Here is a 27,523-nt window from a genome sequence, read left to right on the forward strand (position 1 = left end):
CGTTTAGCCCAGCTGGGAGGACCAGACCTTTAGCTATGCCCAGTGCCTGTTTGCCACGGGCCGGCTCCAGGGGCCCCTCACCAGCCCTGACCGCTGACATGGATTGTTGGACAGTAATCCCAGGTGGCGGGGAGGGAAGCGGTGGTAGTACCTGCACGTAGTTAAGTGGTCAGTGCTACTGTTTTGGTCAGGAGACGGGAGAATACCTGGGGTGAAGGCCACGTGGCTGCCGGTGGAGAACACTTTACATTTCCTAGTGGGGGTGGGGGTGGGGGTTATCAGTCTCTGCGAAGTGCACGGACGCGGGGCCCAGTTGACCTCAACTAGATCCATCCGGCCAGCTCCCGACGGTGTCGGTTCGGCTCACCATGCTTATGACCCCTGCGGGAAGAGGCGCCAGCCTGGGTGCTTTGGGGCCAACCCGGGAAACGGCGTGTTCGCGACCGCTCACCTGCTCCCTGAGCGGCCCCGCGCCAAGGCGAGCTCCCGGCAGAGGGCGCCAGTCGTCCACTCTGCAGCCCCAGGGAGTGTGGGCGGGGGGCAGGTAAGTGAAACCCCAATTCCGTATTCTCCACCCCCCAACCCGGCACACGCACAGGAGCCCCGAGGGCCAGACCAGGTGAGCAGACAAGACCCCCGTGCCAGCATCCTTCCTGACACCACCACTGCCATCAGGGGGAAACTAAGGCCAGAGGCAAGCTGGCACCAGACCACATTGTAGGGCGGGGCAAAGCCGGGGGTAAGGAGCAGAGGCTTTTCCCTGAGCTCCAGACCCCGGCGGTGTGGACTCCGCAACTGGAAGCACAGCCCACCAATCAAGGAGTCCCTGTCCAATGGGGGGCGGCCCAGCCGGCCAATCAGAGTCCCTGCCGGAGGAGAAGCCTGCCAATCAGAGGCGCCCGGCGTGCAGCCGCGGAAACAGTCGGGTCTTGCCTGCTGGGGGCGCGCCGTGACGCTTCGGGGAGGGCGTGGGAGCTCCGCTTGCGGCGAAAGGGGACTTCGTTTTTCATTTACCTCAGTTTCCCTGGGGCTGAGAGCTGAACGCTCCGGGCCAGCAACCTAGCAGGAAGGAAACTGAGGCTGGGGGGTGGACCCGGGTGTCTGCCTCGCGGAGGCGGTGCCGGTTACGGGGGCGGGGCTTCCAGAGCCCCGCCCCAAGCCAGGCCCCGCCCCCAGCTGCTCCTGGGCAGCCCCAGCGCTGGGAGCCAGCGCCGTCAGTGCTGTCAGCGCCGGGCTATGGACGCCCCCGGGACCCGGGACTCCACCGCCGCCCCGGGCAGGAAGGAGCTGAAGATCGTGATCGTCGGTGACGGTGGCTGCGGCAAGACCTCGCTGCTCATGGTGTACAGCCAGGGGTCCTTCCCCGAGGTGAGGCCCGCGGTGGGCTGGAGGAAGGTGGGCTCGGGGCCGCTTAGGCCCACTGGGGGCGAGGGGCACCCCTCAGCCCCTGCCCGCTCCCGGAGCCGGAACGCCAGGGTCCCCGGCGTCCTGAGCGCGGAAAGATGGCCTCCACCCTCTCCAGCGCGGCCCCTCGGGAATTCCAGAGCCTAGTGGGGTGAGGGTGGTAAGGGTGCGCCCGGACCCTGGAAGACCAGCCCGACCCCTTCTCCCACAGCACTACGCCCCATCCGTGTTCGAGAAGTACACGGCCAGCGTGACCGTGGGCAGCAAGGAGGTGACCCTGAACCTCTACGACACGGCCGGTGAGTGCGTGTGTGCGCCGAGGGTCCCTGGGGGGTCCCACCGAAGGGTTTTTCCCGCCGGGGCATCCCCACCCCCCAGCCTCTGCGGGGCCCTGAGGTCTCCCTGGCCCTCTCGGGGCCTTATTCGCCGCATCTGTAAAAGGGGATGTTTGGATGTGTAGAGAGCCCACAGCTCCCTCCGGTGCTTCTGAGAACTCGTGGGGGACGCTTCTGCTCCACATGGCTTCAGAATTTCATATGTAACATCGTGTGGTGTTTTAAGGTTCTTTGGGATCTAGATTCTAAGATTCAGTGGATTGCATATCTAGGTCCTGTGGCTCTAGGGTGCGGTAAATACAGACCAGAGCCTGTCCTTAGGCCTCAGGATCCCATGGACATTAACTCCCCGGCTTCTGAGATTCGGTGGGCTATGGTGGGTGATTCTGGTTTCTTTGCTCCAGTTTTGAGCCTGTAGTCCTAGAATTTGTGGCTACAGTTCTGTGCTTTCCTGGGAAGAAACCAGGAAATGTTAGAAAATGAACAACCGAGGAGGGATGGCATTCTGGGGAATGCAGGTCAGAAATAAGATTCAGTCTGCTGCCTGTAACGCATGCAGATTTATGCTGATTGCAACGGTTGGTGTTGGAGACCAGCACGTTCAATAGGAGGACTTGGGTAACACAGCCAGCCCTTGGGGTGCCTCCCGCCGGCCCTGGCTCCCCGCTAGGCTGAATCTACATCGGGAAGCAAAGGTCAAGATTTCCCAGGTGGGGCTCATTCAGTCTTTGTGACTCAGTGTTTAGTGAGTGACCTGCGTGGAAACCACATCATGGTGTGTCCCCGCCCCTGCCGGCCAAACCCTGTACGTGTGAGGTGAGGTCTCTGGCTACCTTGGGTTGAGCCAAAATCCAGAACAGCCGCCTCCCAGGCAGATCATTACCTCCCTCGCTGTACCCTGGGCGGATCGGAAAAGAGGCTGCCTCGGCCCCCAGGCCTTTTCTCCTTCCTGGACTTTGGCTTCTTTACTTTATGGTTCCCTATACCTTGATCTCTGAGGACCACCTGTGGTTGGCTGAGAGGCCTGCAGGGCCTCCCCCAGCACAGAACCAGGCCCCCAGACAGGGTTGGGCAGAGAAAGCAGGAGGTACAGGGGAAGTCCCGAGGGCGTGGCCGGGTGCACTAAAAGTGCTTGGGACACTTTTCATCTCATATGGCTCCTGCCTGGGACTGAGCAGTTCACTAACCCCGCTTTGTGGGTTAGTGCTGATGGGTCAGAGTTGGGGCCCTGGGTGGGTCAGAGGGGAGATTTCTCTGCCCTTGGATCGTGGTGGTTTAAGGGTCAAGGTTGCTTTTCCCATCAGAATGAGAGCAGGAACCACTCCTGGCCTTTCTGGCCTCACCCAGAGAGTGATGCTCAGAAAACATATCAGTGTAGACTGGCGTGTGACGTTTCCGGAAAGCTTGTACTCGGTATAAGGAAGACTTGGTGGTCAGAGCTGCTGCAGGAGGGAGGGAAGGAGCTCCCTGTCACCAGATCTTGCACGTGAGTGTGACCACCTGGGCAGTGACGCTCCCTTCCACAACATCCTGCTGGGGTTTAGCCACGCGCTATTGAGACAGGCAGACCCAGACAGACTGGAGCTTCAATGCCACTGCAGCTGACTGGGTACCTGGGGACGTCTGGGCCTCAGCTTCCTCACCTGTAATCAAGGCGAAAACAGTCTTGAAGATTAAATCAGATTAAGATGATGTGGGGCACTTAGCAAGGGGCTGGCTGAAAGGAAAACCAAAACCAAACCTGTTGCCATCGAGTCAGTTCTGACTCCTGGTGACCCCAACTGTTACAGAGTAGAACTGTTCCATAGGGTTTTCTTGGCTGTGATCTTTATGGAAGCAGATCACCAGGCCTTCCTTCAAGGGCGCTGCTGGGTGGGTTAGAAGCACGAACCTTTCAGGTAGTAGTCCAATGCATTTGAGCCCGTTCTCTCGAGTCTGTGGCCTGCAGAGCTCTGTGCTGGCCCGCAGCCCCTGCTACTGGGGGACACCTGTTTCCCCACTAAAATGAGACTCTTCCCAGCAGCAGAAGAGCAGTGCTGGGGTTTGAGCCCCTCACGGAGTTCTGGACAGAGTAGGCGGGCCTCACAGCCAGCACGACAGACCCAGACCAGCTCCTGAGGGGGAAGAAATATGGCTGCCCCCTCAAGGTGCCCTGCTGTGACTGGGTGAGGAAATTCCCTGGTCAGTGAGCAACAAGTAGAACAGACTGGGTCATTCCTTCCATTCTTTCAGGGCCCAGCCCAGCCCTGCCCCAAAGGGAGCCTCCTGATGTGATTGTTGAATGAATGGATCATCAAGCTGAATGTGGGAGGCACCACTGGGGAGGGCCCTGTGTGATGCAGGTGATAGCAATGATCTCTAACTTTAGAGTGGATGGATATGGGGAGAACATGGCAGATGACCAGATAGAGAAAGAAAGGGGCTGAGGGGCTAAGGGGCTGAGGGGAGTGGCCGAGCTAGAGATGATGTTAGAAGAGTTTCTTGTAGAAGGTTCTAGAACCTGCTGGGCTGGCCCCAGAAAGGACAACTTACCCAGCAGTGATGAGAGCTGTGGGACAGGGGTGGCCCCTGGGAGACCGAATTTGTCCACACACAGGACCCAGTGATTGCCCTGGGCGAGTGGGAGGCAGTCTGGCCACTTCTCTCCGTCCTGAGGAAGCAGTTACAGTGGTGGGAGGGGGCGGAGGGGCAGACGGAGCTCTCTGTGCTCAAAGGTAAGGGGGGCGGGGGCTGTGAACACGCCTTGCCCTCCCCCATGGAGCCCTGACACGCTCAGAGGCAGGAAGTTGTGGTGAAGCCTGAAGTTTCCCCGGCAGAGGGGAGGCAGAGGAAGGGAGGGGTGTGAAGACACTAGCTAGAGATGGAATTCACCTGGGCCTTGGGGTTGGGTCTAGGCTTGGGGTCACAGGATGGGCTGCCCTAGGGAGGTGCAGAGCTTGGTCTTCTTCCAACCTGAGGGAAACAAGAGGAAGGGGGGCAGAGAGTTGCTGAGGAGTTGGGGACAAGAGGGGTATCATGAGCCATAGCAGCCAGGAGCCCTGGAGGCTTAGGGGAGCCGCATGTGCGGGTCAGTCAGAATATGGGCTTAGCTCAAGGCTGGGGCTGCTGCAGCCCCAGCTAGTCCTCCTTCTGGGGAGGAAACACAGATGGGTGGGACTTCGCAGAACTAGTAAGAGTTTCTCTGGCAGCTTCCCTTTCTCACTCTACCCGAACCCTCCCTTGACCAACGCCCAGTCTAGCCTCAGTGTGCCTCCCAGATTTGGGGACTACTGTGGCCTGAGGACACTCCTTCTGTCCTCAAGCCAGCTCTGGCCCTCAGAGACCCTGGGCCCCCAAAAAGATGGCCATTGCAGTAAAGCTCCATTCCGCAAAGGAAATACCCTTGCGTGAGGAGAGACCACACTTCTACCCCGCCCCGCAGTATCGCCAACCTTAGGAAGATGGGCGGCTTTGAGAGAACCGTGGCCCAGAGACTTTTCCACGTGAGGAATAAATGCCTCCTGTCTTAGTTATCTCGTGCCCCTATACCAGAAACACCACAAGTGCATGGCTTTAACAAACAGATTTATTTTCTCACTGCTTAGGAGGCTAGAAGTCAGAATTCAGGGCACTGCCTCCAGGGGAATGCTTTCCCTCTCTGTTGGCTCTGGAGGAGCGTCCTTGTCTCTTTCAGCTTCTGCTCCTGGGCGATCTTCGTGTGGCTTGGCATCTCTTTTCGCCCATCTCTACTTGCTTGTTTAATCTTTTTTCTATCTCAGAAGAAATTAACTTAAGATAAATTCTGCCTCATTAACACAACAAAGACAGCCCATTCCCAAATGGCATTATAACCACAAGCATAGAGGTTAGGATTTATAGAACATATTTTGCGGGGGGGGGGGGGCATAATTCAGTCCACAATGCCTCCTTTGTGTACAACTCAGACTGTTTGGATGTCCTGAGCTCACATGAGAGGACAGGGTGAAGCCCCAGTGTGACTGGGCTGGTGGCTTGGCCCCCTTAAGCCTTGGCACTGTTATGGTTAAACTGGGGGAGGGTTGTAATGGTGTGCTTGTGGGTAGTGGGCTCCTAAAGCTTGTGGGTCCAAAGATCCCGGGGTTAGCGCCCCCCCACCGAAGCCCACCCGCCTCAGGAAGTTTGTTTCAATAGTAGCCACAGTAGCAATCCCTCTGCTTTTGTCCAGCATCTCCCAGCCTACCATGTCCTTTCCCTTCTAATATCTGGGGCAGGGTTATCACCCCCCTTTTGAAGATAAGGAGACTGAGGCCCTGCAAGGGAAGGTGCATCTGAGTGGCTCTCCTGAGTGACGGGGAGGGTGGAAGTATATGGTCCGTGGCCTGGTTCCTGCGTGGTGGCCCACACTGAACCTTGGGAAAAGCTGAGCCAGACAGGAGTCAAGCCAGGAACCATCCCAGAGGAGGTGGGATCTGGGCTGGCTGCCCACACCCTCCCAGAGTCCCTCTCTTTCTAGGTGTTAGGTTGGCAGCCATTTTTCCTCATCTGGTTAGGGCTGGGGCTTGTAGGGTGAGAATAGCTGCCTACCCTCTGGGGGCAGGCTAGGAGAATTGTTGCTGTTGGATGCCATTAAGGCAATTTTCAACTCATAGCGACCGCGTGTGACAGAGTAGAACTGCCCCATAGGATTTCCTAGGCTGTAATCTAGCAGATTGCCAGGTCTTTTCTCCCAGGGAGCCTGCTGGGTGGGTTCAAACCACCAACCTTACAGCAGCCAAGCACTTAACCATCATGTCACGAGGGCATTCCGAGTCCTGCCAGTAGTCCTCTGTCATTACAAAGCTTCCCTTTAGCTATGTGACCTTGGGCAGCTCACTTCACCTCTCTCTGCCTGAGTTTCTGCATCTGTAAAATGGAGCCAACTTTGTAGGGTCATTGTGAGGCGTGATGAGTTAAGGCAGGTCAAAACCAAACCCGTTGCCATCTAGTCGGTTCCGACTCACGGCGACCCTATAGGACAGAGTAGAACTGCCCCATACGGTTTCTAAGAAGCGCCTAGTGGATTCGAAACCACCAACCTTTGGTTAGCAGCCGCAGCGCTTAACCACTACACCACCAGGGTTTCCTAAGGCAGGTAAAGAGCTTCAGACAGGCCTTGGCATACGATGAGCAAGCGTTCACAGGCTCACCGGCTTCATGCATCCCTGTTTCATAGGTGAGGAAACGGGGGCCCAGAGCTTAGTTCCTAGTTGGCAAGGCTGGGTTTCCTGGAAGAACTGTCACTTGTGGAGTGGCCGCACAGGCAGCTGACCTTGGCACTGGGGATCGAGTTGGCACTGCAGCTGTGACCTTGGCCCCTCGGCGTCTGCTGTCTTGGGCTCTCAAGGCAAAGAACTCACCGACCTGGAACTTTCCCTGCTTACCTGCCAGAGTGGCTGCTTGGATTTAACACAGGTCATGCGAGTGCAGTGCCCTTGTAAATGCTAAAGGGCTATGGGAGTCCTCACAGCAGAGGAAACGGATGGGATTGTTCCATGGTGTTCACCTACTCTTTGGCTTGTTCATTCATTCCAGACGCCTGTGTTTCAGGCACAGCGCTAGACCCCAGGGATGCCACAGTGAACAGTACAGACGTGGCCCCCATCTGCAGGGGGCTGATGTGCTGGGGGGGCAGACAAATAGGAAAATAGCATGACGTCAGGGAGTCGTGCGTGCTGTGAAGAAAAATAAAACCACAACCGGGGGTGGGCGGCGGAATACGAATGAGGCTGTTGTTCCAACAGGAGGTCTCTCGGAGGAGGTGACATTTCTGTAGAGACCTGAAGGGGCAAGTGAGCTATGCTGCTACATGGGGGAGAGTGTTCTAGAAGAGGGAACTACAGGGGCAAAGGCCTCACCCTAGGTGTTCTGAACACACTGTTTCGACTTCCTCCTTCAACTCCCAGCAGCCTAACCCCTGCCTTCACCAACCCTCTGATGTCTCTTGCACTAATGTCCTTGTGGGCTGTCATGGCAGACCCAGGGGCACATATCAGCCTTTATCTGTGCTGCCTCTGACAAGAGTTCAGCAATTTCAAATCAAAAGCCAGCATGTCTTTACAGGACACCTACTGGGTACCAGGATTTAGTTTTAAGGACATGGCCCCTGCCCTCATGGTGTTTACCATCCACGGGGGAGTCAGACAGTAGACAATATGTAAGCTTTGGGTGGAGAGGCCACTTCTCCTGAGACCTGCGGCAGGGAGGGAGTGGAGGGCAGACTGGCGCCACCCGGTGGTGGAGTGGTTAAGAGTTCCGCTGCTAACCAAAAGGTCCACAGTTCGAATCTACCAGCCGCCCCTTGGAAACCCTATGCTTAAACAGTTCTACTCTGCCTTGTAGAGTCACTATAAATCAGAATCAGCTCGCTGGCAAAAAGTTTTTTTTTTTTTTTTTTTAATTGGGGAAATGGCAAAATCAAAATACTGAATCAGAGTCTGGTGTCAGCGTTGATGGCTGAGTGCGATACTTTACTATGGTAGGGTAAGAATCCCTCATGGTGGAGTCAACTCCGACTCATGGCGAAGCCGTGTGCGTCAGAGCAGAACTGTGCTCCACAGGGTTTCCAATGGCTGATTTCTTGGAAGTAGATCACCAGCCCTTTCTTCCGAGGCACCTCTGGGTAGGTGTTAGCAGCTGAGCACACTGACTGTTTGCACCACCCAGGACATGGTAGGGGAAGAGAATGCCCTTGTTCTTAGGAAACATGTGCTGAACCATTAAGGGGCGTCTGCGGTGATTCAGAGAAACGAAGCGTTTATACAGTGATAAGGTAAGTGGGGCAGAAGGTGAACACTTAGCGAATCTGAGGCAGAGGGTTCTTAGTGCTCTGTTTGCAGTTTTTCTGGACGTTTGAAATTGTCAGTATAAAAAGTTTAAACCAAACCTTTTAAAAACTTGTTCTTGGTTCCAGCCCAGCCTCCAGGTTCTGATCCAGCAGGTGCTGGGGAGGGGCCTCAGGATTCTTAAACCCTCCCCAGGTGGCTCCGACTGCAGCAAGGGTGACAGCCAGTGCGCAGGGGAACCTGGGCTGGGAGGTGGCTCCTTGCTCTTTCCAGCAATCTGTGCCCCGCCCTGGGTGTTCACAGAAATGGACGGGGGAGCTCAGCTGACAGCTCACTTTATCCCAGGGAAGCCAGAGCCAAGGTATGCTGGGCACGGCTGTTAACTGTAGCGACCTGGGCCGCCCCAGCCCCGTGGCTCCGAATCTGGAGGGGGACTGAGCCCGGGCAGTCTGGCCCCAAGTCTGCACCTTCAAGCTGAGCATCCAGGCAGGGAGCATCCTCCCGGTCATGACGGCTAGCAGTTTTCCCAGCACATTCTTCCCCTGTAATCAGGCCCAGCTCGCTGAGCACCAATTCTGTGGGTTTCTTTTGAGGAATCTTTGTCACCACCCAGTACCATAGGCTGTCACCCCTGCTTTATAGTGAGGAAACTAAGTCGCCTGCCCATCTGAGCATGGACGGGGGTGTTTCCCTGACCCCCATCTTTGCTCTGGTTCCAGGACAGGACGACTATGACCGACTGCGGCCCTTGTCCTACCAGAACACCCACCTCGTGCTCATCTGCTATGACGTCATGAACCCCACCAGCTACGACAACGTCCTCATCAAGGTGAGGCCTGCCTCCTAGGCTGGATGCTGATAGCAGCCCCCCAGCCCTGATGCCCCACCTTCTCCCCCACAGTGGTTCCCCGAGGTCACGCATTTCTGCCGAGGGACCCCCACGGTGCTCATTGGCTGCAAGACGGACCTGAGGAAGGACAAGGAGCAGCTGCGGAAACTTCGGGCCGCCCAGCTGGAGCCCATCACCTACATGCAGGTGGGCCGTGACCTGGCAACCCCTCCCCCCACCACCACCCCACCAGCAGGAGCCAAGGCAGCGGCACAGCCATGGTCAAAAGGCTCCCCAGTCTTCTGCTTCTGCCACTGGGATGCCTTAGTGGCCTTGGGGGGAGCTGAGGCAAGCAGGATTCTAATAATTTAAAATTATTAATAATGTTGATAGCCTTCTGGTCTGAGCACTTTACATGGCTTCCTTCATTTAATCCTTATAACTCTAAGGCAGGTACTGTTAGCAGCCCCCATTGTGCAAGGGAGAAGTGGAAGCCCAGAAAGGGTCAATAGCTTGTCCAGGGTCATGCAGCTCTTCAGTGGAGCCAGGATGTGGCCCCAGGCTCTCAGACCCTGAGCCTGTACTCTAACCACCACCCCGTCCTGTCTACCGGGGGACTAGAGGGACAGGCCCTGCTCCAAAAGTAGGCTCCTCTACCCACGAGTCACAGTCAAGGCAAATCCAAACCCTGCGGCTTTTTGGGCGAGGCGTGGAGAACAAACAAGGATATTTCCCTTAAATACATCTGTATATAAAAGAAAATTAATAAAGACATCTCAATAAAAGCAAGCATTAATAAAGATAAGTTCATTTATAAAATAAAGTCCTCCTTTTACTCTAAGAGGAAGTTCAGGTGCCTGAACCATATTTACAGAAAAGAGGGAGGATCTAGGAAGCCCTGTTTGAGGTCTTCGCACTTCTCAGAATTCAGCCTGAAGCTGGAGAGGGGCAGGCGGAGGCCGGGATGAACTTCTCCCAGCAGCCCCAACCCCTGGGGGACGTCACACAGGCCCTCCCTTTCCATCCTGACACTCGGGAGGCCGGCCTAGGGATGGAGAACAGAGGGGGCCCTTAACTGAGCCCCCAAAGCTAGCCCTCGACCAGAGGGTGTGAGCAGGCCTCCAGGGACCCCATACTCTGGCCCTGTCTAATGCTGGCACCTCCTCGCCTAGGGCCAGAGCGCCTGCGAGCAGATCCAGGCTGCACTCTACCTGGAGTGTTCCGCCAAGTTCCGGGAGAACGTGGAGGACGTCTTCCGAGAGGCTGCCAAGGTTGCCCTGAGCGCTCTGAAGAAAGCCCAGCGGCAGAAACAACGCCGGCCCTGCCTGCTGCTGTGACCCTTTGGGCCCTGGACACTGGGCTGCAGGGCCCCTGCCAGGACAGGCGGCCCTCAAGACAGAACTGACAGGGCCCAGGACCTTTGCTTCCCACTTGCAACTCTCACAGGGCACTCGGAGTTGGGCATCTCCAGCATCTGTGTCTGGGGCCTGTGGCAGGACTCTTGGATCATTCTGGGACTTTCTCGTTTCCCAGCTGGGGCTTCTGACCACTAACTCGCCTCCAGGCTCACACTTGAGCGGTGGCCCCATGGTGAATGAGGGTGTTGGGTTCACATCCTCTGTCCTGGAAACCACACTTTCTGCAGGGTCTGGGCCACACATTTGTCCCCAGGACTCAAGAGTGTCCTCATCTTGGCTTCCACCAGCCATGCTGTGCCCCTCTTTGCACACCCAGTTTATGCTTGAAATTAAAACTGTCTGGTACACGGGCGAATGTGGACTTGGCAGGGTTCCCATGGGCTCCAGGCTGCCTGCTCCCTGGCCTCCTGAGATAGGCACGGCTGTTTACACTCTGCTTCTTCCTTCCTTTCCCCAGGAACCTGGGGGGCCATGACAGGGCCAGGGCCCAGGGCCTATCAGGAGAACACAAGCCATAGCCCCGGATGTGGGGCCACCACCACCCACCACCCTGCCCCTCCTCCTGGCCCACACAGCAGACTTAGCCTTGACCTTCAGCTTGGCCACCATCATTTCAGAGTTGGGCACACAGGCCCAAGGAGGAGAGGAAATCATCTTTCAAAAGGCAAAAAGTATACCCCTCGAGCCCCAATCTCACCCCTGCTCCAGGAGTCCTAACCCCCAACCCCACTGTCAGAAAATCAAGGTGAAACGCACCATCCATCCCTGGTGGCCTGGATCAGGTCAGTTCTCTCTCAGACTCTGTTTCCCCATCTGCAGCGGACAGGAGTGGGCCATTTGTCATTGAGCTGCCCTCTGGCCCTAACAGCTTCCACTTTACCACAATGTGGGGTTTTGGAGCTGAGGCCATCCTGGCCTGGCCTCCTGTGGAAATGGACAGGACCCATCCCCTCCCTACACGTGATGGGTTTCTCATAGCTAGTCCTCTTCAGACCACCTGTGTCAGCAACAGCCAGGCGGGCACCTGTTAACCTGTAGACCCCTGAGCCCCGGGCCACCTTCCAGAAATTCTGGAGGGAGGGGCCCAGGACTTTTGAAGCAAGTGTTCCAAATGATTCTAACGCCCATCAGAGATTGACCGCTGCTTGGTTCTGGAGTGAGGCCCAGAGGACAGCATTACCAAGATGGGATCATGGCTCCAAGTGGCTTTTGCCCCCCTTGCCCAATGCTGGGTGCCCCCCTAAGCCTGAGCCTATCAGAAGCCAGGCTGCCAGGAAAGGAGACTTCTGAAATGCACTCCACCCTACCTAGGTTCCCAAAGCCCTTGTAATGCTCTGGGGATCAACAGAGGAATGAGACCAAGGACCTCGTAATCTTGCAGAACCCGAGGAGGTGTGCACACATGACGCTCTAGGGCAGGGGTCAGGAAACTACAGCCTGTGAGTCAAATCTGGTCGCTGCCTGTTTTTGTGAATAAAGTTTTATTGGAACATAGCCGCGCCCATTCATTTCTGTATTGCCCTCACCCTACAACTGTAGGGTGCAACAGAGTCAGTATGGCCTGCAAAGCCTAAAATACTCACCATCTGGCCCTTTTCCAAAAAAGTGTTGACTTCTAGTCTAAGGCAAACCAAAGCACCTAAAGAGCCAGATGGCAGACCTGAACAGGGAAGGAGCACCGGTATAAAAGGGAGTGGCAGGGCCTGTGGCAAACTACGAAGGCTGACTTAAACCTAGCCAAGTGCCGCCCCGCAGGAATGCTGCCAGATCTTTACCATTTTTCTAGGGAAAGTAGAAATTGGGTCCTTATGTGGAATCTTGACTGAGGTGAGGGGGATGAGGGAGAATCTCGCATTTTAAAAATGTAACTGAAACAATTTTTTTAAATCCCATTGAGGGCCAAACAAAACATGTCTGTGGGCATCAGCTGTGAATTCTAGTCTAAGTGGATTTGTAGGGACGTCTCTAAGGGCAGCTGAGGCCCATGAGTGAGACTGAGTAGAACATTCAACTGAACCCACTGGATTCTCCACCCTTACCACTAATAGAGGATCTAACGCTGGGTTACCAGACCTTCCTAGGCCTCAGAATCTGGCCTCTTGAGGGGTGGGCCCTGCTAACAACCCCTGGAACATTCCAGAACCCCTGAGAAGGGAGGAAGGTGGAAAATAGGTGACCTCCATGATGGCTTAAACCCCTGGCAGGCTGAGAGTCTTGGTCCCACTTCCTGAGTACTCAGTGCAAGAACTTGGGGAAGTGGGCTGAGGTGTGAGGGTCAGGAAACTCCCAAGAGCAGACCCAAACTTTCAGTGTCAGAACTGCCCTCAGTTAAAACAATCTAGGGGCTGGAGCGCCCTCTGGTGGTGACCCTCAATAAGAAAACCCATTGGTGTCATTCTAAGGGTCCAAGCCCTCCAGGCCTTAGCGGGCAGGCCCCTGTTCCCCAACAAACAGGGAAAAGACTCAGAAAGCAAAACAACAGGAGGCAAAGACAGTGGTTCTCTGAGAACTTTAACCCCCACCCCCTGCCCCGCCACGGCAGGAGCTTACAGCAGAAGCGGTGTAGCCCAGGGCGGGGTGCTCCACAGGACACTCAGAGCTTCATTCAACCCCATGCCTGGGACTCAGTAAGCAGCAGTACAGCATAAATCCGACCCCAGCGAGGCACATCCAAACCCCAACCTGAGGAGCTCAAATGACGGGAGGGAGGAGAGGACAGAGGGACTCCCTGAGGCTGTAGGCCCCTTCCCAGGAAGACTGGCCCAGTCTTGGCCACTGCCCAGGGCCGTGGGGAAAGCCTCGGGTTCCAGGGGAATTGGGGGGACCTGGTATTAAATATGCTTATAAATAGGGAGGCTGGGTGGGCTAATACTGCACGGATGGGCTGGGCTCACATTCCTTGTGTTCGGCCAGAGACCGGGGCCTCGGCCCTGCTCCCCACAACGCACTGGCCCCTGATCACTGCAGCCAGTGGTCACCGCCGCTGCTGGGGAGGACATCGGCAGCAGGAGTGCCGACCAGAGTCCCCCAGCAGTCCCAAAGTCCAGGGGTCCAAGGGGCACAAGAGTGCCGTGGCTCATGGCTGCTTTGTCTTGTTTCTGTTTTTCTGGAGTTTGGCATGCACGACTTTGAGTGTGGTCAGGAAGTTGCCAAGGAAGAGGACGAGAAACGTAAGTGCCAAGACAAACACCTGCGGGGGCACCCAGAGAAGACGGAAAGAGGAGAAGGGTGTGAACCAGACAGGTGGCTCAGGCTCTGACAGCATGCCCCCTCCGGAATGCCCCTACGCTGAAACCTTGGAACCCCCCTATCACAGGGTCTCCTGTGGTCTGCAAGGCTACGCCAGCGGCAGGGAGACATCTGCGCAAACTGGGGAAAGGGGTGGGTCCTCAGGGTCAGCCCCCCATGGCGCTCAGTGGGGCAAACCTCTGTGGGATTGCAAACCATTGGCCACTGCAGAGCTCCCTGGCCCCCCTACCCTTGCCGAGACCCCAGCAGCAGGGAGCTCTGGGCAGTCAGGCCCCATGGGCGGGGGGAGGGGCGCAGGAAAGGGATGGTGGAGAATTCTCCCTCTCTACAGACCCCATACCTGCCATTCTTGGCAGTCCTTGTGGCTTGAGAGTTCAAACAACGTGACGGCATTGTAGAGCTGCCAGAACTGGAGAGAGGGGAGACAGGCTGCTCACCCCACCCTGCTCTCCTGGAGACCCGAGGGAAGAGCCCAGGGGGATGGGCCAGGCCCCCACCCCCACTCCCCACTCCCCACTTCTGAGTCAACTGCCCCCAGACACTGACATGCACCCATGATGAACCTGGGGTACCTGGGCCTGGGCAAGTAGGAGAGCCGGGACTTGGCCATGCTGCCCCTGTCCTTGGCATCCCTGGGACCAGAGAGCCGTCCAACCCCCAGGACCCATGGGTCCAGCTCAGGGGACAGCTGAGGCCTGAAAGCCTTCTGTCACCCACCAGGGGCCCTGGCCAGGACACACCCACAAATTCCAGGGGGACTCACGTGGCCACAGAAGAGGAAAGGCAGGAGGAAGGTGAGACCCCGCCACATCCAGGACTGGAATCCTTCTGTGGAGAGGAGGGGGCCGCGAAGGGGCCACATGAGGGGCTAGGCCGCCCCAGGACCACACCAGGCACCTGCTGCCCGGCCAGGCCAGCCACCGTAAGGTTATCCAGATGAGGCGCACATACCCCAGGGGGTGACAAGCCCCACCTGTCACAAGTGGGTGAGTGCTCCCAATGGAAGTGACTGAGAGAGTGTGCAAAGTGCCTGTCGCTAGGCCCGACGGCTCTTAGGCATCAGGCCACCGTGAACTAAGCAGGGTTGCTCACACTCACAGAGCACTTGGGGGCAGGCAGTGAGTGGCATAGGGTCTCGCACTTTGTTGTGGACTTTTGCACTCATCATTTCATCTGCAGGGTAATCGGTGGAAATGACCGTCTCAGCAGCTAACACTTTTGTTAGAAACAACTTCCCCCTGAAGTTTAGATGAGGAGATGTACAAACTCTTGGGCACCTCGATCGGTCACAAAAGTGCAGCATGCAACTCCAGTTATAGGCACCTACAGGTCTGCACATAATTATATGTACACGGATTATGCATAAATCAGATATTCACAGCACTAGGATAACACTACGTGTAGAGATTTCAGTAGGACAAGATCCAGACCCAGCGCTGAGGGCCTGGCCCGCAGCTGAAATGAAATCCATGATGAATTATGAAGGATGGCGGCCAACTTGGCCAAGAGGGAGGTCTGACCATGTTCCTGCTAGGCCGAGATCCCGGGGTGGGGGTGGGAGTAGAGGGGAAACCTAGGGAGCTGGGAGGGTCTGGTCGCCCGGCCCTGCTACTCACCCACCGTGAGGTCCAGGTGATTCCGCTCTCCCAGGGCACGCAGCCGGTACAGGCAGCCCCTCTGGTAATAATACTGTAGGAACTGCACACAGCCTGCAGGGGGAGCGTAGTCCCTGCGCTCAGGCCTGGAGATCCACAGGCCTGGGCAACACCTCCTCTCTCCAGACCCTTTTATCAAGTCTCTCCCCAGGTACACACACTCTCTCTCTCTCCCTGTCTAATGATTTAACTCTGAACCTGATTTATCCCTTAACTGAAATACAAAGACAGCTCAGGTATCTAAGGACCCCAACTAGACCAGAAATTTCTGGAACTTTCTTCAGCATGCAGTAGGTACTCAATAGGTGCCTGCTGGGATTGATGGTGTGCCCATACAGTGCCCGGCACCACTCTGGAAGCCGTGTGCCATGCCAAGACACGCGAAAGAGAGTTTCATGGGAGGGGATACTTGAGGAGGAGGTAGAAGTGTATGTGTTGACATGGAAAGCTACCCACGATAAATGGTCAAGAGAAAAAAATCAGGTTATAAACAAAACTCTGGGTACAGAAGGATCCCACATTTGTAAAATACACCTTATTGTTGTTAGTTGCCCTTGAGTTAATTCTGACTCATGATGACCCCATGTGTGCACAGCAGAACTGCTCCACGGGGTTTTCAAAGCTGAGAACTTTCAGAAGCAGGTTACCAGGGCCTTCTTCCACGGCACCTCTGGGTGGATTCAAACTGCCAGCCTTTCGGCTAGTAGTCATGCACTTAACCATATGCGCCACCCAGGGACCTCAAAATATAAGTAATAGAGTGTATATATATATGTGTGTGTGTGTGTTTGTATTTATGATAGAAATGTCTGACAGGACATAGGTCATTAGCAGCAATCATCCCTAAAGGCGGATCACACTTAATTTCCTTTCTTGGTGTTACCCATCTGTGTCTGCTGGCAAGCACGTCTTTATTTTAAAATGAAAATGTATTTTTGAATAGCTAATACCCCCGTGGTATCAAGTTCAAAAGGAACAAAAGAGTAGAGTCAATCTCTCTGTCCCCGCCCCCCTCCCGGAGGCAACCACTGGAATCAGTTTATTGTATATCAATGAGAGCTCTTCTTAAATGAGAATAACAACACGTATTTCCATTTTAAGGACTTATTTACAGCTAGAAGACAAAGTTGGTGGCCTGACACCACTCACTTCCTACAGAGCCAAGTGGGCCACTTCAGACCTAGGAGGGGATGGGTGGTACCTGGGACTCTGGGGGTGGGGTAGACGGAGTTGATATGGGGGAAAGATAACTCTCTTCTGGATTTCCTGGGACCCTCCCTAGCCCCAGGCTGGCCAGGGCCCTCCCCCAGCAGTACACTGATGTCACCTGGGGACACCCCTAAGGGCCTCCATCAGTGAAAGTCCCAGGGAACTGTGTCCCCTCCCCCAAATATGGGCAAAAGACACTCACTCTGAAAAATAGAAAACGCTAAGAACTGATTGCGAAACTTCTGGTAAATAAGTCCGTTGGGCCTGGAGAGAAGGCAGAAAAAGTCCAGGTGAGGCTGGCTGTGGGTCAGAAGGTAGAAATCTGCTCCCTTCCATCTCCACTCCAACCGAGAGAAAAGACAACGTTTTAAAGTTAAATCGAGGTCCCTGAGCTCTGCCTTCCTTTTTTTTTCTCCTTTAATTTACTGTAGTTTATCTTTTGTTGTTGTTGAGAATACACACAGCAGAATATATACCAATTCAACGAGCTCTGCTTCCTTTATCACCAAAGTGTGCCGGTGCTGGATCACATCATTTCAATAATTGCTTTATGTTCTTTCTAGAACCAGGGCAGCCCACACTGTTGTTTTGAAGCCAAGCTCCCAGCTAACTTCCCACCCCTCCTTGCAAGGCCCCTTCGGGGTCAGAGCCCACCCAGTCCGCATGCTTGCTCCCTCCAGCCCTGCTTCTCGTTCCTGCTGCTGAGCTTCTGGTCCCTTCTGCCCTTCTGTTGTAGCCCCCTAGACCCCCACAGCTGGCTAGGCCCCTGTAGCCAGACCCTGGCCAGCTGGAAACTCACAGTTTCCTTCCCTCCAGGCCAAAGAGTCAGCTCAGGCCAGAGCCCCAGAAGGCCCCACCTGTGGATCCCCCACCACTCCCCGGCCCCAGCTCCTGCTCCCCCCCCACCCCAAGGAGGAGAGGCTCCTGGGCCTGGGGAGGAGGCACTCACCAAGTCAGCATCACTCCTGACAGGAACGTGGAAACATAATGGTGAGACACCCACCAGCCTTTGATCCTCAGAAAGGAGAGAAGGAAAGGAGCTCAGGTGGGGAGAGAAAAGCAGGAGGCTCCCTGGTCCTGGCCAAGGCATGTGGGGGCTGCTCTGCAGCTGACCAACCAGGAAGCAGCTTCATGGAGCAAGAAAGGGGCCCAAGCAATTACCTTGCCCTTCTCGCTATTCTGGGGTGCGAACAGTTAAGGCACTCGCTCGGCTGCTAACCGAAAGGTTGGAGTCCACCCAGAGGTGCCTCAGAAGAAAGGCCTGGCAATATACTTCTGAAAAATCAGCCATTAAAAACCCTAGGGAGCAAAGTTCTACTCTGACATACATGGGGCCACCATACATTGGAACTGACTCAATGACAGATGGTTAACAGATCTTGCTGTCCCACCAGACAACCACACACAAACCACCACGCCCAGATGAGCCCAGTCAGAGACCTACAGACACACTCAGGCCTCCACTGGCTTCCTGCTACCCTCCTAACACGTCCCCAACTCCTCCCCCGTCCTCCCTGTCCTCACCTCCCTTCCCTTCCCCTTCACTAAGATGCTCCAGGCACCTGGTCCTTCTGATCCTGGAACCCACCAAGCCTGCTGCCGCCACCTCAGGGTCTTGATACTTGCTGTTCTCACTGCACCAAGGCCTCTGCCTGGCTGCCTGGCTCCTGGTCGAAATCCAAGTTTCAGGTTCAATGTCACCTCTTCAAAGGGGCCTTCCCCAACCACCTTATCTGAAACAGCCACAGCCCCGACACGCCCTCCCCTGGGTCACAGTGCCGTTTCCTTTTCTTCAGGGTGCTCACCGCCCTCTGAAGTTATTATACATCTTACTCGTTCGTTAACTGCGCCCCCTCCCTCGTGCACGTGTACACTGCAGACAAACAAGGGCCTTGTCCTGTCACACCTGGCACACAACAGGTGCTCAGTAAACATGTTGAATAAACACATACACATACACACAGCTGCAGCTACATATATGTTACTCCCCCCGACACGGAAATATGACAGACACACTCCTCACGCAGCATTTCATGCCACCTCAGGTGCAGCTTCTCCCCAGGAGCCACACGCCCATGAGCCCTTGCCCCGCTCCGGACTCAAGAGTCCAGTCCAGAGGCTAGGAGGACCCTGTTCTCAGAACTCCGTGCACTCCCAGCTCGCAGCGAGCCTGGTTCTCATCTCTTCTCGGTACCGAAGCAGCCCAGGAAGACAGGAGTTGGAGCCTCAAACCTTTAACCTTCAAAGCCCCAGTCGGTCTCCAGCGTGTCCTGACCACCCTGGCTTCCTCGGGGCTCAGAGATCTTAACAATGTGGTGTGGCCATCATGTGCTTCACCCTCTCACCCCCAGACTCTGACGTGCTCCTTCCTCAAATGACTAGGCAGTGGTGGCTGGGGGGCCAGCAGGATGCACCTCAATCCTCCAGAACCCTCTCTTGGAGCAGACCGTGGAGCAAGGGTCCAGGGTGGCTGCCACTCACAAAAAGGAGGAACCACCAAAAGATGCTGGTTTGGACTTTGTTTTTAACTAAAATTGTTCTCCAACTTGCTTTTCTGTCTTGACACCCACGTCCATACTGTGGGTCTGTCCGTGGCCTCTCAAATGACAACTGGCATTCCAAGGTGCAGCTCTGCCACTTCTAGCTGGCTGTTCCTCAGCTGTCACCATCACCCTGCATTCGGCAGTGACATCCTTGTGGAGGCTCCCTGATGCCATCACATGTGCCTCCAGATGGCTGCCAAGAAGGGGGTGGCCAGGGCAGAGGCTAGGTGCATTCTTACTCATCCATTACCATCTCAAACAGCCATGCCAGCTGATGGTCCCCAGAGTAGGAGAGTGTCTGGTTCCCCCAAACCCTCAACCAACACCAAATGCCAACTTTTAAACTTTCTGCCAGTCTTATTAAGTGAAAATTGGTGTGTCATCGAGGTTTGACTTTGCATTTCCCTCATGATCAGTGGGCTTGAATAGTCCAAAACCTAACCTGAACCAGAAACGTCGTCTAAGAGTAGGGACGGGCTGCCTTGAGCATTACGCTCTTTTAAAAAGCTATCGATGTGGGATTAAATTGACATCAGCAACAGGAAAGGTTAGATAGGAAGCTTGGGGGACAGTGAGCTCATGTTAATGGGGAAGGGGCAATTGAGAAAAGAAGGGTGAGAATGGTTGCACAAGAAAAAATGTAATCCATGTCACTGAACTGTACATGCAGAAATCGTTGGATTGGTGTACGTTTTGCTATGTATATTTTCAACAACACTAAAAAAAAAAAAAAAAAAACAGCCAAAATAACTAAATAAATAAGAGACAGATCTTACCATCCCATCTTCTCTTTACAGCCCAGACAAGAGTTCCAGAAGGTAAGTGTTCAAAGACAGCCTGTGGGCGCCTCAAGAGTTACGGTGGGAGACATGGTTTGATATGCTCTGTATTGCTGGCACTAACAGGCCAAGTAAACAGCAGGCACTCAATAAATGTTTAGAATGAAGTGACATCCAAGAGGTATACAGCCGGTGACAACAGCAGCTGGTCCAATGGCACCAGCCCAGAGGCGACAGTAAGTTCTCACAGATGCCATGAGAGTTCACAGGGCCAGAATAAAACCTTCGTCACTTCTTTGTCCCTGGGCCTCCGCCCCACCCCCAACCCTCTCTTGTCTGTCAGAATCTAAGATGCCTGAAGGCTCCAGTTTCCTGCCAGCAAAGGCAGTTGGCCCTGATCCTTCAACTCAGACTCAGCTCAAAGAGCAATCAAGAGGGCTCTCTGGAACCTCACCAAGTCTCTGCAAGGCCCCACGTGAGCCTCACGTCTATGGCACACCCCCGCCCAGCCCCGCCAGCCCCGTCTCTTTGTCCTGCTCCCCAAAGCTCCCTGAGCTGCACCCTCTCCCTTGGTGGAAGCGGCCCCTGTCAGACACAGACTCTGGGCAGCGAGCCTGGCTGAGCAGCAGCTTCTCATTTCACAGCTCCTCATGTCCAGAGCCCGGCCCCCACAGATGCCACTGGAAAACAGCTCGGTAGCCTCAGGTGAGGCTAGAAATCAGTCTTCCCAGCTCGGCTTTCCGGAGCCACTGGCGTCCATCTGCACACCCCAGGGCGCTGGGCCGGTTTGGTGCAGTGTGTCTATGTGTTTATGTAATAACTTTATTGTGATATAATCAGGAAACCAAACAAATCACCCATTTAGAGTGGGCGATTCAGTGGCTCTTAGTCTATTTACAGAGTTGTGCAACCATCACCACAATCGAATTTAGAACGTTTTCATCATCCCAAAAAGAAACCCTGTGCCCATCAACAGCCAGTCTCTGGGTCTGTCCTCCCACAGAAACAAAGCTTTTGGGGGCTCTGGGCTTTGTTTACGAGCAGAAAGCAGATGGCCCTTGAAGAGAAGCTGCACGAGTGACCAGAATTTAGGGACAGGTATCTGGAGGTTGTGCCTGGGGAAATATCCCACCCGCCCTGCGTGACACTTTAGCCATGTGTTTACCAACCACAGGCCATTGCTGGCTTTGTGCTTCGAGTTATCTGCCCAGCTGAAAGAATGGCTTATGCACTGAGTGTCCTTGGTGCCTGCCACCCCTACGCCCTTGTGCCCAAGAACTGTTGTTAGCTGCCATCGAGTTGGCCCTGACTCATGGCGACCCTATGCATAACAGGATGAAATGCTGCCAGGTCCTACACCATCCACATGATTGGCTGCAGATCAGACCAATGGAATCTACAGGGTTTTCACTGGCTGATTTTTGGTGGTAGATTGCCAGGCCTTTCTTCCTAGTCTGTCTTAGTCTGGAAGCTCCACTGAAACCTGTTCAGCATCATTGCAACATACGAGCCTCCACTGACAGACAGGTGGTGGCTGAACAGGCGGTGCACTGGCCTGGAATCAAAGCAGGGTGTCTCCTGTGGAAGGCAGGAATTGGAAAGCCCCTATAAAAGCCAGCTAGGGCCAGGCTCACGAGAAACGTCAACATAAAGGCTGACTGATTCACTCTAGCCTACTACCTGTCATGGACATTTATTGTTTTGCCTATCTGTCAATCACCTCCACCACTTCTGGTTTCAAGGCCTGTTTTCTTTTGGGGAACCACTAATGCCCCATGCTCAACCTAACCCAGATGAGTGGGTGGAGCTGAGTACTACCATTAGCACATGACCCGGAGTTGGCCAGTCAGGGCTCTGCATCCCTCTGCCCACAGTGACTGGCTCAGCAATGAGCATGTGACCTGAGCCTAACCTAGCCAGTGAGAAATCTGGCTCAAGATTCCAGCTGGCTTGTGAGGGACACAGTTCTCTTGGCTCTGGGGTTGCTAATCCACAGGGACAGATAGGGTTAAGATGCTGGCCTGGGGGTGCTGGGGGTCAAAGCAGGGAAAAACAGTAGGGAAACTAGCGGGAGAGGGGCGCTGAGGCTGTTCAAGTGAACTTCCCAGTTACATGTACTCGTAAACCCCCATTTTTGTTTAGCTTCAATGGAGTGGGTTTCCATCATTTGCAAAATTTGCAAGAGACGATGTTGCGCTTATTACACTGAGCTAACGAGCTCTCACTTGGGAGGCATCAGACAGGAACCAAGCCTGGCTCCATCCCACGCTGGGCAAGTGCCTCCCACTGCCTGGTCCTGCTTCCCTGACCACACCTCATCCCACTTCAGGCCTCAGGTGAAACCAGAAACAGAAAAGAGGCCCAGTCAGACCAAAATGGGGCAGCGAACATCCAGAAAGCCCCTGTTTTTCAGCTCCACTGTTTCTAGAACTCCATTACGGCCTCAAGGACCTTCCCTCATTCTAGAGCTTGGGTTCCATTCATCTCAACAAAGACTATGGGGTAATTAATTACCGGGTACCAACCCCGACCTGGCCTTGGGATGCTTCAGAGATGAGAAAGGTGGTGTTCATCCCAATCCTGGCCTCTCCCTCCTCCTCCTCTTCCTCCTGTACTCTCTTGGACTAGTTCCTTAGCTACTCCCTGGTAAGTGGCCAAGCAAGGGGGAGAGACCTCCAAGGCATCTTGCCTGCCCCTAGAAGAACTCAGCACTGAGAAGGAGCTGGGGGAAGAGTCGGACTAAGTCTCCAGTGGATGGTGAGGATGTCACTAATTTTAGCCACCCATATGGGGACCACCTACCATGTCCTCTCCCACACCCTACCCCCACATGCAGTTTCTGTAAGCATTCCAGAAGCCCACCCTGCCCCACCCAAACTCCCACCCTCAGGCTACCCAAAGTCCTGCGCTGGTGTGCTGAGCCAGGCCTGGAGAAACATGCCTCAGTGTCAGCTTGTGATTCCTGAGCCAACTTGTTGTGAAAGGGTCTTCATAAAAAGACCTTTGGATCTAAAGAAACCCTGGGTACTCACAGAAGGCACCATTGTGAATTCTCTCAGAGTCCCTACTCAGTGTCTGCACTTAGGAGATGCTCAATAAATGGGTGATGAATGGGATGAGGGGGCAGCACACACAAAGCTCTGAATTACAAGCTCAGGGACAACCTTTCCTGCTCCACCTGCAGAGCCTGAACTCCAAGGAGGCCTTGGAAAGGCCCCTGATAAGCCATTAGGCAGGTAAGGCTGGGCTTTAGAACCCCAGTCTCTCCCCCTTGAGTACCCCTCTCTGCCTTCCTGGTGTACCCTACTCTTCCAGAGACCCCCACTCAGTCCTGCTTCATTCTCCACGGTAACCCCCCACCTCGCCTCATCCACAGCTTGTCATACTAAGAAAAGAGCTGACTAGGGTAACTCTTACTAAAGTGTTAATGACTGTTAGTAACTTAGCATGTTATACCCCTGAGCACTCTTAACATGAGTCCAGCAGAAGGGTGAAAGCCCCAGAATGGTAGCAAGCCCATGGGTACAGGAAGAGAATTAGCATCAAGGAACCCTTGCCAATTGCCCTGGTCCCATTTCTACTGGCTCCTCTCTAACCGCACCCACAAGCAGGAAGATATTCAACCAAAAACCAAACCCATTGCCGTCGAGTTAATTCCAACTCATAGCAACCCCACAGGACAGAGTAGAACCACCCCATAGAGTTTCCAAGGAGCACCTAGTGGATTTGAACCGCCGACCTTTTGGTTAGCAGCCGTAGCTCTTAACCACTACGCACCAGGGTTTACAGAAAGATATTATTCACTCTAAAATGATGGAAAACTATGAATGCTATTTACTTGGTAAGATTTCTACTTGTGTTTCCCAAAGTATGGGGCACAGACCGCCACATTTTAGATGATACCAGACTGTAACACTAGAGGATACTGAACCGTGAGGTGAGAAGTCATCTTTCCAATTCTCTCTACATTCTCCTGATTCTACATTCTCCTGATTAAGGAGAGTCTTGGTTAGGTGTTAGGACATCTTCAACAGCTTTCAAGGTTTGCTCATCTCCCCTTCTATACACACACACACACACACACACACACACACACAAGGCAGGCTTGGAGCCCTAGAGAAGCAAGAATGATTGAATTCAATGATATGTACAATGAAAACGACAGGATATTTTTACTCTTCTTTTTTCCTGCAAGTGATACTGCATTTCATTTATGGTGGTAAAACAAAGTTTCCTTTTTAAATAAATTCATATTCATTTAAGTAAAAAAAAAAAAAAAGGAGGGGGGATTTAAAATTTAAAATGTGAGGAAATTATTATCCTGGTGGCACGTGGATATGGCTAAAACTGTGTGGGTAGGACAAGAATGTGTGCAGTTTGAGGAACACTGATCTTTTCTAGAAGGCTACAGGCTATGGGGCTGTGTATTCTCCAAATGCCGCTCCCATTGGCAGGAGAAGAGCACTCATCCTTACATGTTGGCTCTATGTTCAGAGGAAGGCTCGCAGGGCAGGGACCTGCCACAAGGGACCACTGGGCAGAAAAGTGAGAAGGTGGCAGAGGCTCCTGGCCATTCGTCACTAATCCCCAAGAGGTAGGAAGTGGGAGGGGCTGGGAGATGGTAAATTTTTGTTTCAGGAAGGTACAGGGACAAGAATGACAAGCTGAAGTTCTAATGCCCACTGGAAAGGAATCAGAACTTGGGAAAATGAGTTTTCCAGGTGCCAAGTTGTGGATTTCAGCTGGGTCCCGAGACACTCAGCTTAGAACAAGCAGGGCTGAAAGGACACTAAGAGAAAACAGGGGCTTCTCACACTCAGGGCCCTTCGGAGATGCTCGCTTCACTCAGCAAGACTCTGGTACAGTCACTCCCACAGGGGACTCAGAAACAGCCCAAGGAGGGGACAGAACTTGCCCAGGGCCACACAGCTGGTCAGTGACAGCACTGGGACTAGAACCCAGGAAACCTCACCCTCAGCCTGGCCTCCTCCCTTCCCAGCACCAATGCTTTGACAAGGCAGGTTGGGCCCAAGATCCCTGTCACCTGCCCACCCTCCTCCCCATCTCCCTGCAGGAGACCATCCATGCTTGCCACCTTGAATCCATTCATCCTTCTCCTAGTAACAGAATCTCAATTTCTTCTGGGGAACCATTCCTTTTCCTGACAATCAGCTTCTTCTACACTTTTATAGGGAGCTGTCTTTAATGACAGCTATCAGTGTGGGCATGAGGCTCTGGTCCAACCAATCACAGCAGAGCACGAGGCTCAGGCCACAGTGATTGGTTCAGGAATGAGCACCTGATTCAGCTAGCACCAAATGGACCCAGACTCTTGGAAGAAAGGAACATAACATACCCTATTTTGCTGGAAATGCTAGAAATAATGAAACAATCCTGGGGCTGCTGGGTACCCCTGCATGGAGCCTGGGAAGAAAGACAATATAGTCGAAAGCACATGTGAGAAATCGTAAGAAACTGGGCCCTGATGACCCTTAGCACCTGGATCAAGCCTTACCTGAAGCTAGCCCCCAACGGATCTATTTGTTCCTTGAGATAAGAAAATAAATTTTCTTCTTTGTTAGATGAGCTTTAGTCAGGTTTTCTGTCACTTGCAAGCAAGTGACGCTGCAACAGCACCAAACGTGGTTTTCCTTCTCCCCAGATCTGAACAGTCATGGACTCCCTTGCTCCCCAAGGAGTGTGACAGCCCTCAACGTGACTGCCCTCCAGGACAGACTGCCCCTTGCATGCTCCCCACAAAGATGGGCCCCCAATTACCTTGAGCCATTGCTGATGAGAATGCTCTCCCGTATCGTCAGGGTGCAGTAATACCATACGAGCAGGAAGTTGAAGATTTCGTCTGTCACCCTGTCGTAAACAAACAGCCCCGTGGGGTGGGGGGTGTGATCACGAGAACAAGGGACAGCTGACCCACCCCCACCCCTACACCCACAGGGCAAGTAAATGAGGACTGGGATCTCCCAAGGCAGGTGCTGTTGCTGGAATTCCCCAGCTGCACCCCAGGAAGGCAGGAGAATTTGGCCTCTTGGGTGTCTCCTCTCCCCCTAGAATGCCTGTCCGCCTCCTCATCTTCCTACTTAAATCCTACCTGCCCATCAAGCCCTAGCTGAGGCTCCCCCTCCTTCCCTGACCACACCACCCTTGGCAACCTGGTAAATTTTTAACATCTGACCAAACAGCTCGTGGGATTGGTTTTCTGGATTTGAAGTCTCAGGACAATAGTCTCATGGAACATATTGGTCAACTGGCATAACAGAGTTCATAAAGTTGTATTCTACATCCTAGTTTGGTGAGTAGTGTCTGGGGTCTTAAAGCCTGCAAGTGGCCGTCTAAGATACAACTGTTGGCCTCTACTCATCTGGAGCAAATAAGAGAGGAAACCAAAGACTCAAAGAAGAAACTAGTCTACAGGACAAACAGTCTACATGAATCACGGCCTCATCTACCCTGAGGCCAGAAGAGCTAAATGGTGCCCAGCTCCCACTACCAACCATTCTGATCAGGGCCACAATAGATGGGTCCTGACAGGACACAAAAAATGTGGAACAGAAACTCAAATTCTTAAAAAAAAAAATTCACACTTACTGGACCAGTTGAGACTGGAGGGCTCCCCAAGACTATTACTCTGAGATACTCTTTAAACCTTGAACCAAATTAGCCCCTGAGGTCACCTTTTAGCTAAAGAACAGATTGGCTCACAATATAAAGAATATCACCCAAGAGTACTACATTTAAAAAATCATCTATATAAGACCAAATGGTCAACAATTACTTTAAAACAAAGATGAGAAGGTAAAGGGGCAGGGAAACCAGATCAATGGCAACAGAATAACCGGAATGGAAACACTGAGAATGTTCCCACATTGTGAAGAATGTAACCAATGAACAACTTGTACAGAAATTGCTGAATGGGAACCTAAGCTGTTGTGGAAACCTTTACTGTAAACACAACAAAATACATATATTTTTTTAAATTCTTAATGTCTGATGTGAAATTTCTGGTGACATGGTGACAGAAGGACTTAAGAACAGGACACTTAACATCTATAGTTTACAGAGCAGATGGCCAGGTCGTTTCTCCCACAGAGCCACTGGGTGGGTTTAAACCACCAACTTTTCAGTTAGGAGTCAACTGCTTAACATTGTGCCACCAGGGCTCCTTGAACCATGGTTACTAGGATATTTTTCACTTATCTCTTTCCATATCTTTTCAGCGAACAGAAGAATAAAAATAAGGTTTCATGGCTCTGATGCTTTAGGGACACATACTTGAGATGCTAGCTTCAATCTGTTCTGTTGAAG

General features: G+C 53.6%; 2 protein-coding genes across 9 annotated transcripts in view; one reads left to right on the top strand and one right to left on the bottom strand.

Moving 5' to 3' along the window:
* Positions 1-1,187: 1,187 nt before the first annotated feature.
* RHOF (ras homolog family member F, filopodia associated) lies at positions 1,188-12,259 on the top strand. Of its 2 annotated transcripts, none has more exons than XM_064272158.1 (5): positions 1,188-1,368; positions 1,616-1,703; positions 9,238-9,347; positions 9,420-9,554; positions 11,223-12,259. In XM_064272158.1, the coding sequence occupies exons 1-5, from the start codon at positions 1,237-1,239 to the stop codon at positions 11,238-11,240; spliced, it is 483 nt and encodes a 160-aa protein (XP_064128228.1). In that variant the 5' UTR covers positions 1,188-1,236; the 3' UTR covers positions 11,241-12,259. The 2 variants fall into 2 exon arrangements, with proteins under 2 accessions (XP_064128228.1, XP_064128227.1); XM_064272157.1 differs by having other exon boundaries at positions 1,189-1,368; positions 10,520-12,259.
* Positions 5,610-27,523, bottom strand: part of TMEM120B (transmembrane protein 120B) — a 47,365-nt gene continuing 25,451 nt past the window's right edge. For 2 of the 7 annotated variants that reach the window (XM_064272154.1, XM_064272153.1), the window contains 8 exons: positions 25,979-26,068; positions 18,441-18,545; positions 17,828-17,893; positions 17,081-17,142; positions 15,631-15,723; positions 14,778-14,842; positions 14,355-14,423; positions 5,610-13,955 (listed from right to left, as the gene is read on the bottom strand). In XM_064272154.1, coding sequence (XP_064128224.1) covers positions 13,842-13,955; positions 14,355-14,423; positions 14,778-14,842; positions 15,631-15,723; positions 17,081-17,142; positions 17,828-17,893; positions 18,441-18,545; positions 25,979-26,068 — 664 coding nt within the window. In that variant the 3' untranslated portion in view covers positions 5,610-13,841. The remainder of the gene's footprint in view (positions 13,956-14,354; positions 14,424-14,777; positions 14,843-15,630; positions 15,724-17,080; positions 17,143-17,827; positions 17,894-18,440; positions 18,546-25,978; positions 26,069-27,523) is intronic. The other 5 variants (XM_064272155.1, XM_010599854.3, XM_064272156.1 and 2 more) reach the window with 5 other exon arrangements.

Source organism: Loxodonta africana, chromosome 19 (genome assembly GCF_030014295.1).
Source record: "Loxodonta africana isolate mLoxAfr1 chromosome 19, mLoxAfr1.hap2, whole genome shotgun sequence".
Classification (NCBI taxonomy): domain Eukaryota; kingdom Metazoa; phylum Chordata; class Mammalia; order Proboscidea; family Elephantidae; genus Loxodonta; species Loxodonta africana.

Bases quoted from the DNA above. Each gene is read 5' to 3' on its own strand.
- RHOF (XM_064272157.1), top strand. From the start codon at position 1,237: ATGGACGCCCCCGGGACCCGGGACTCCACCGCCGCCCCGGGCAGGAAG. The intron at 1,369-1,615 runs GTGAGGCCCGCG...CTTCTCCCACAG, and splicing joins GCCAGGGGTCCTTCCCCGAG to CACTACGCCCCATCCGTGTT. The intron at 9,348-9,419 runs GTGAGGCCTGCC...TCTCCCCCACAG, and splicing joins ACGACAACGTCCTCATCAAG to TGGTTCCCCGAGGTCACGCA.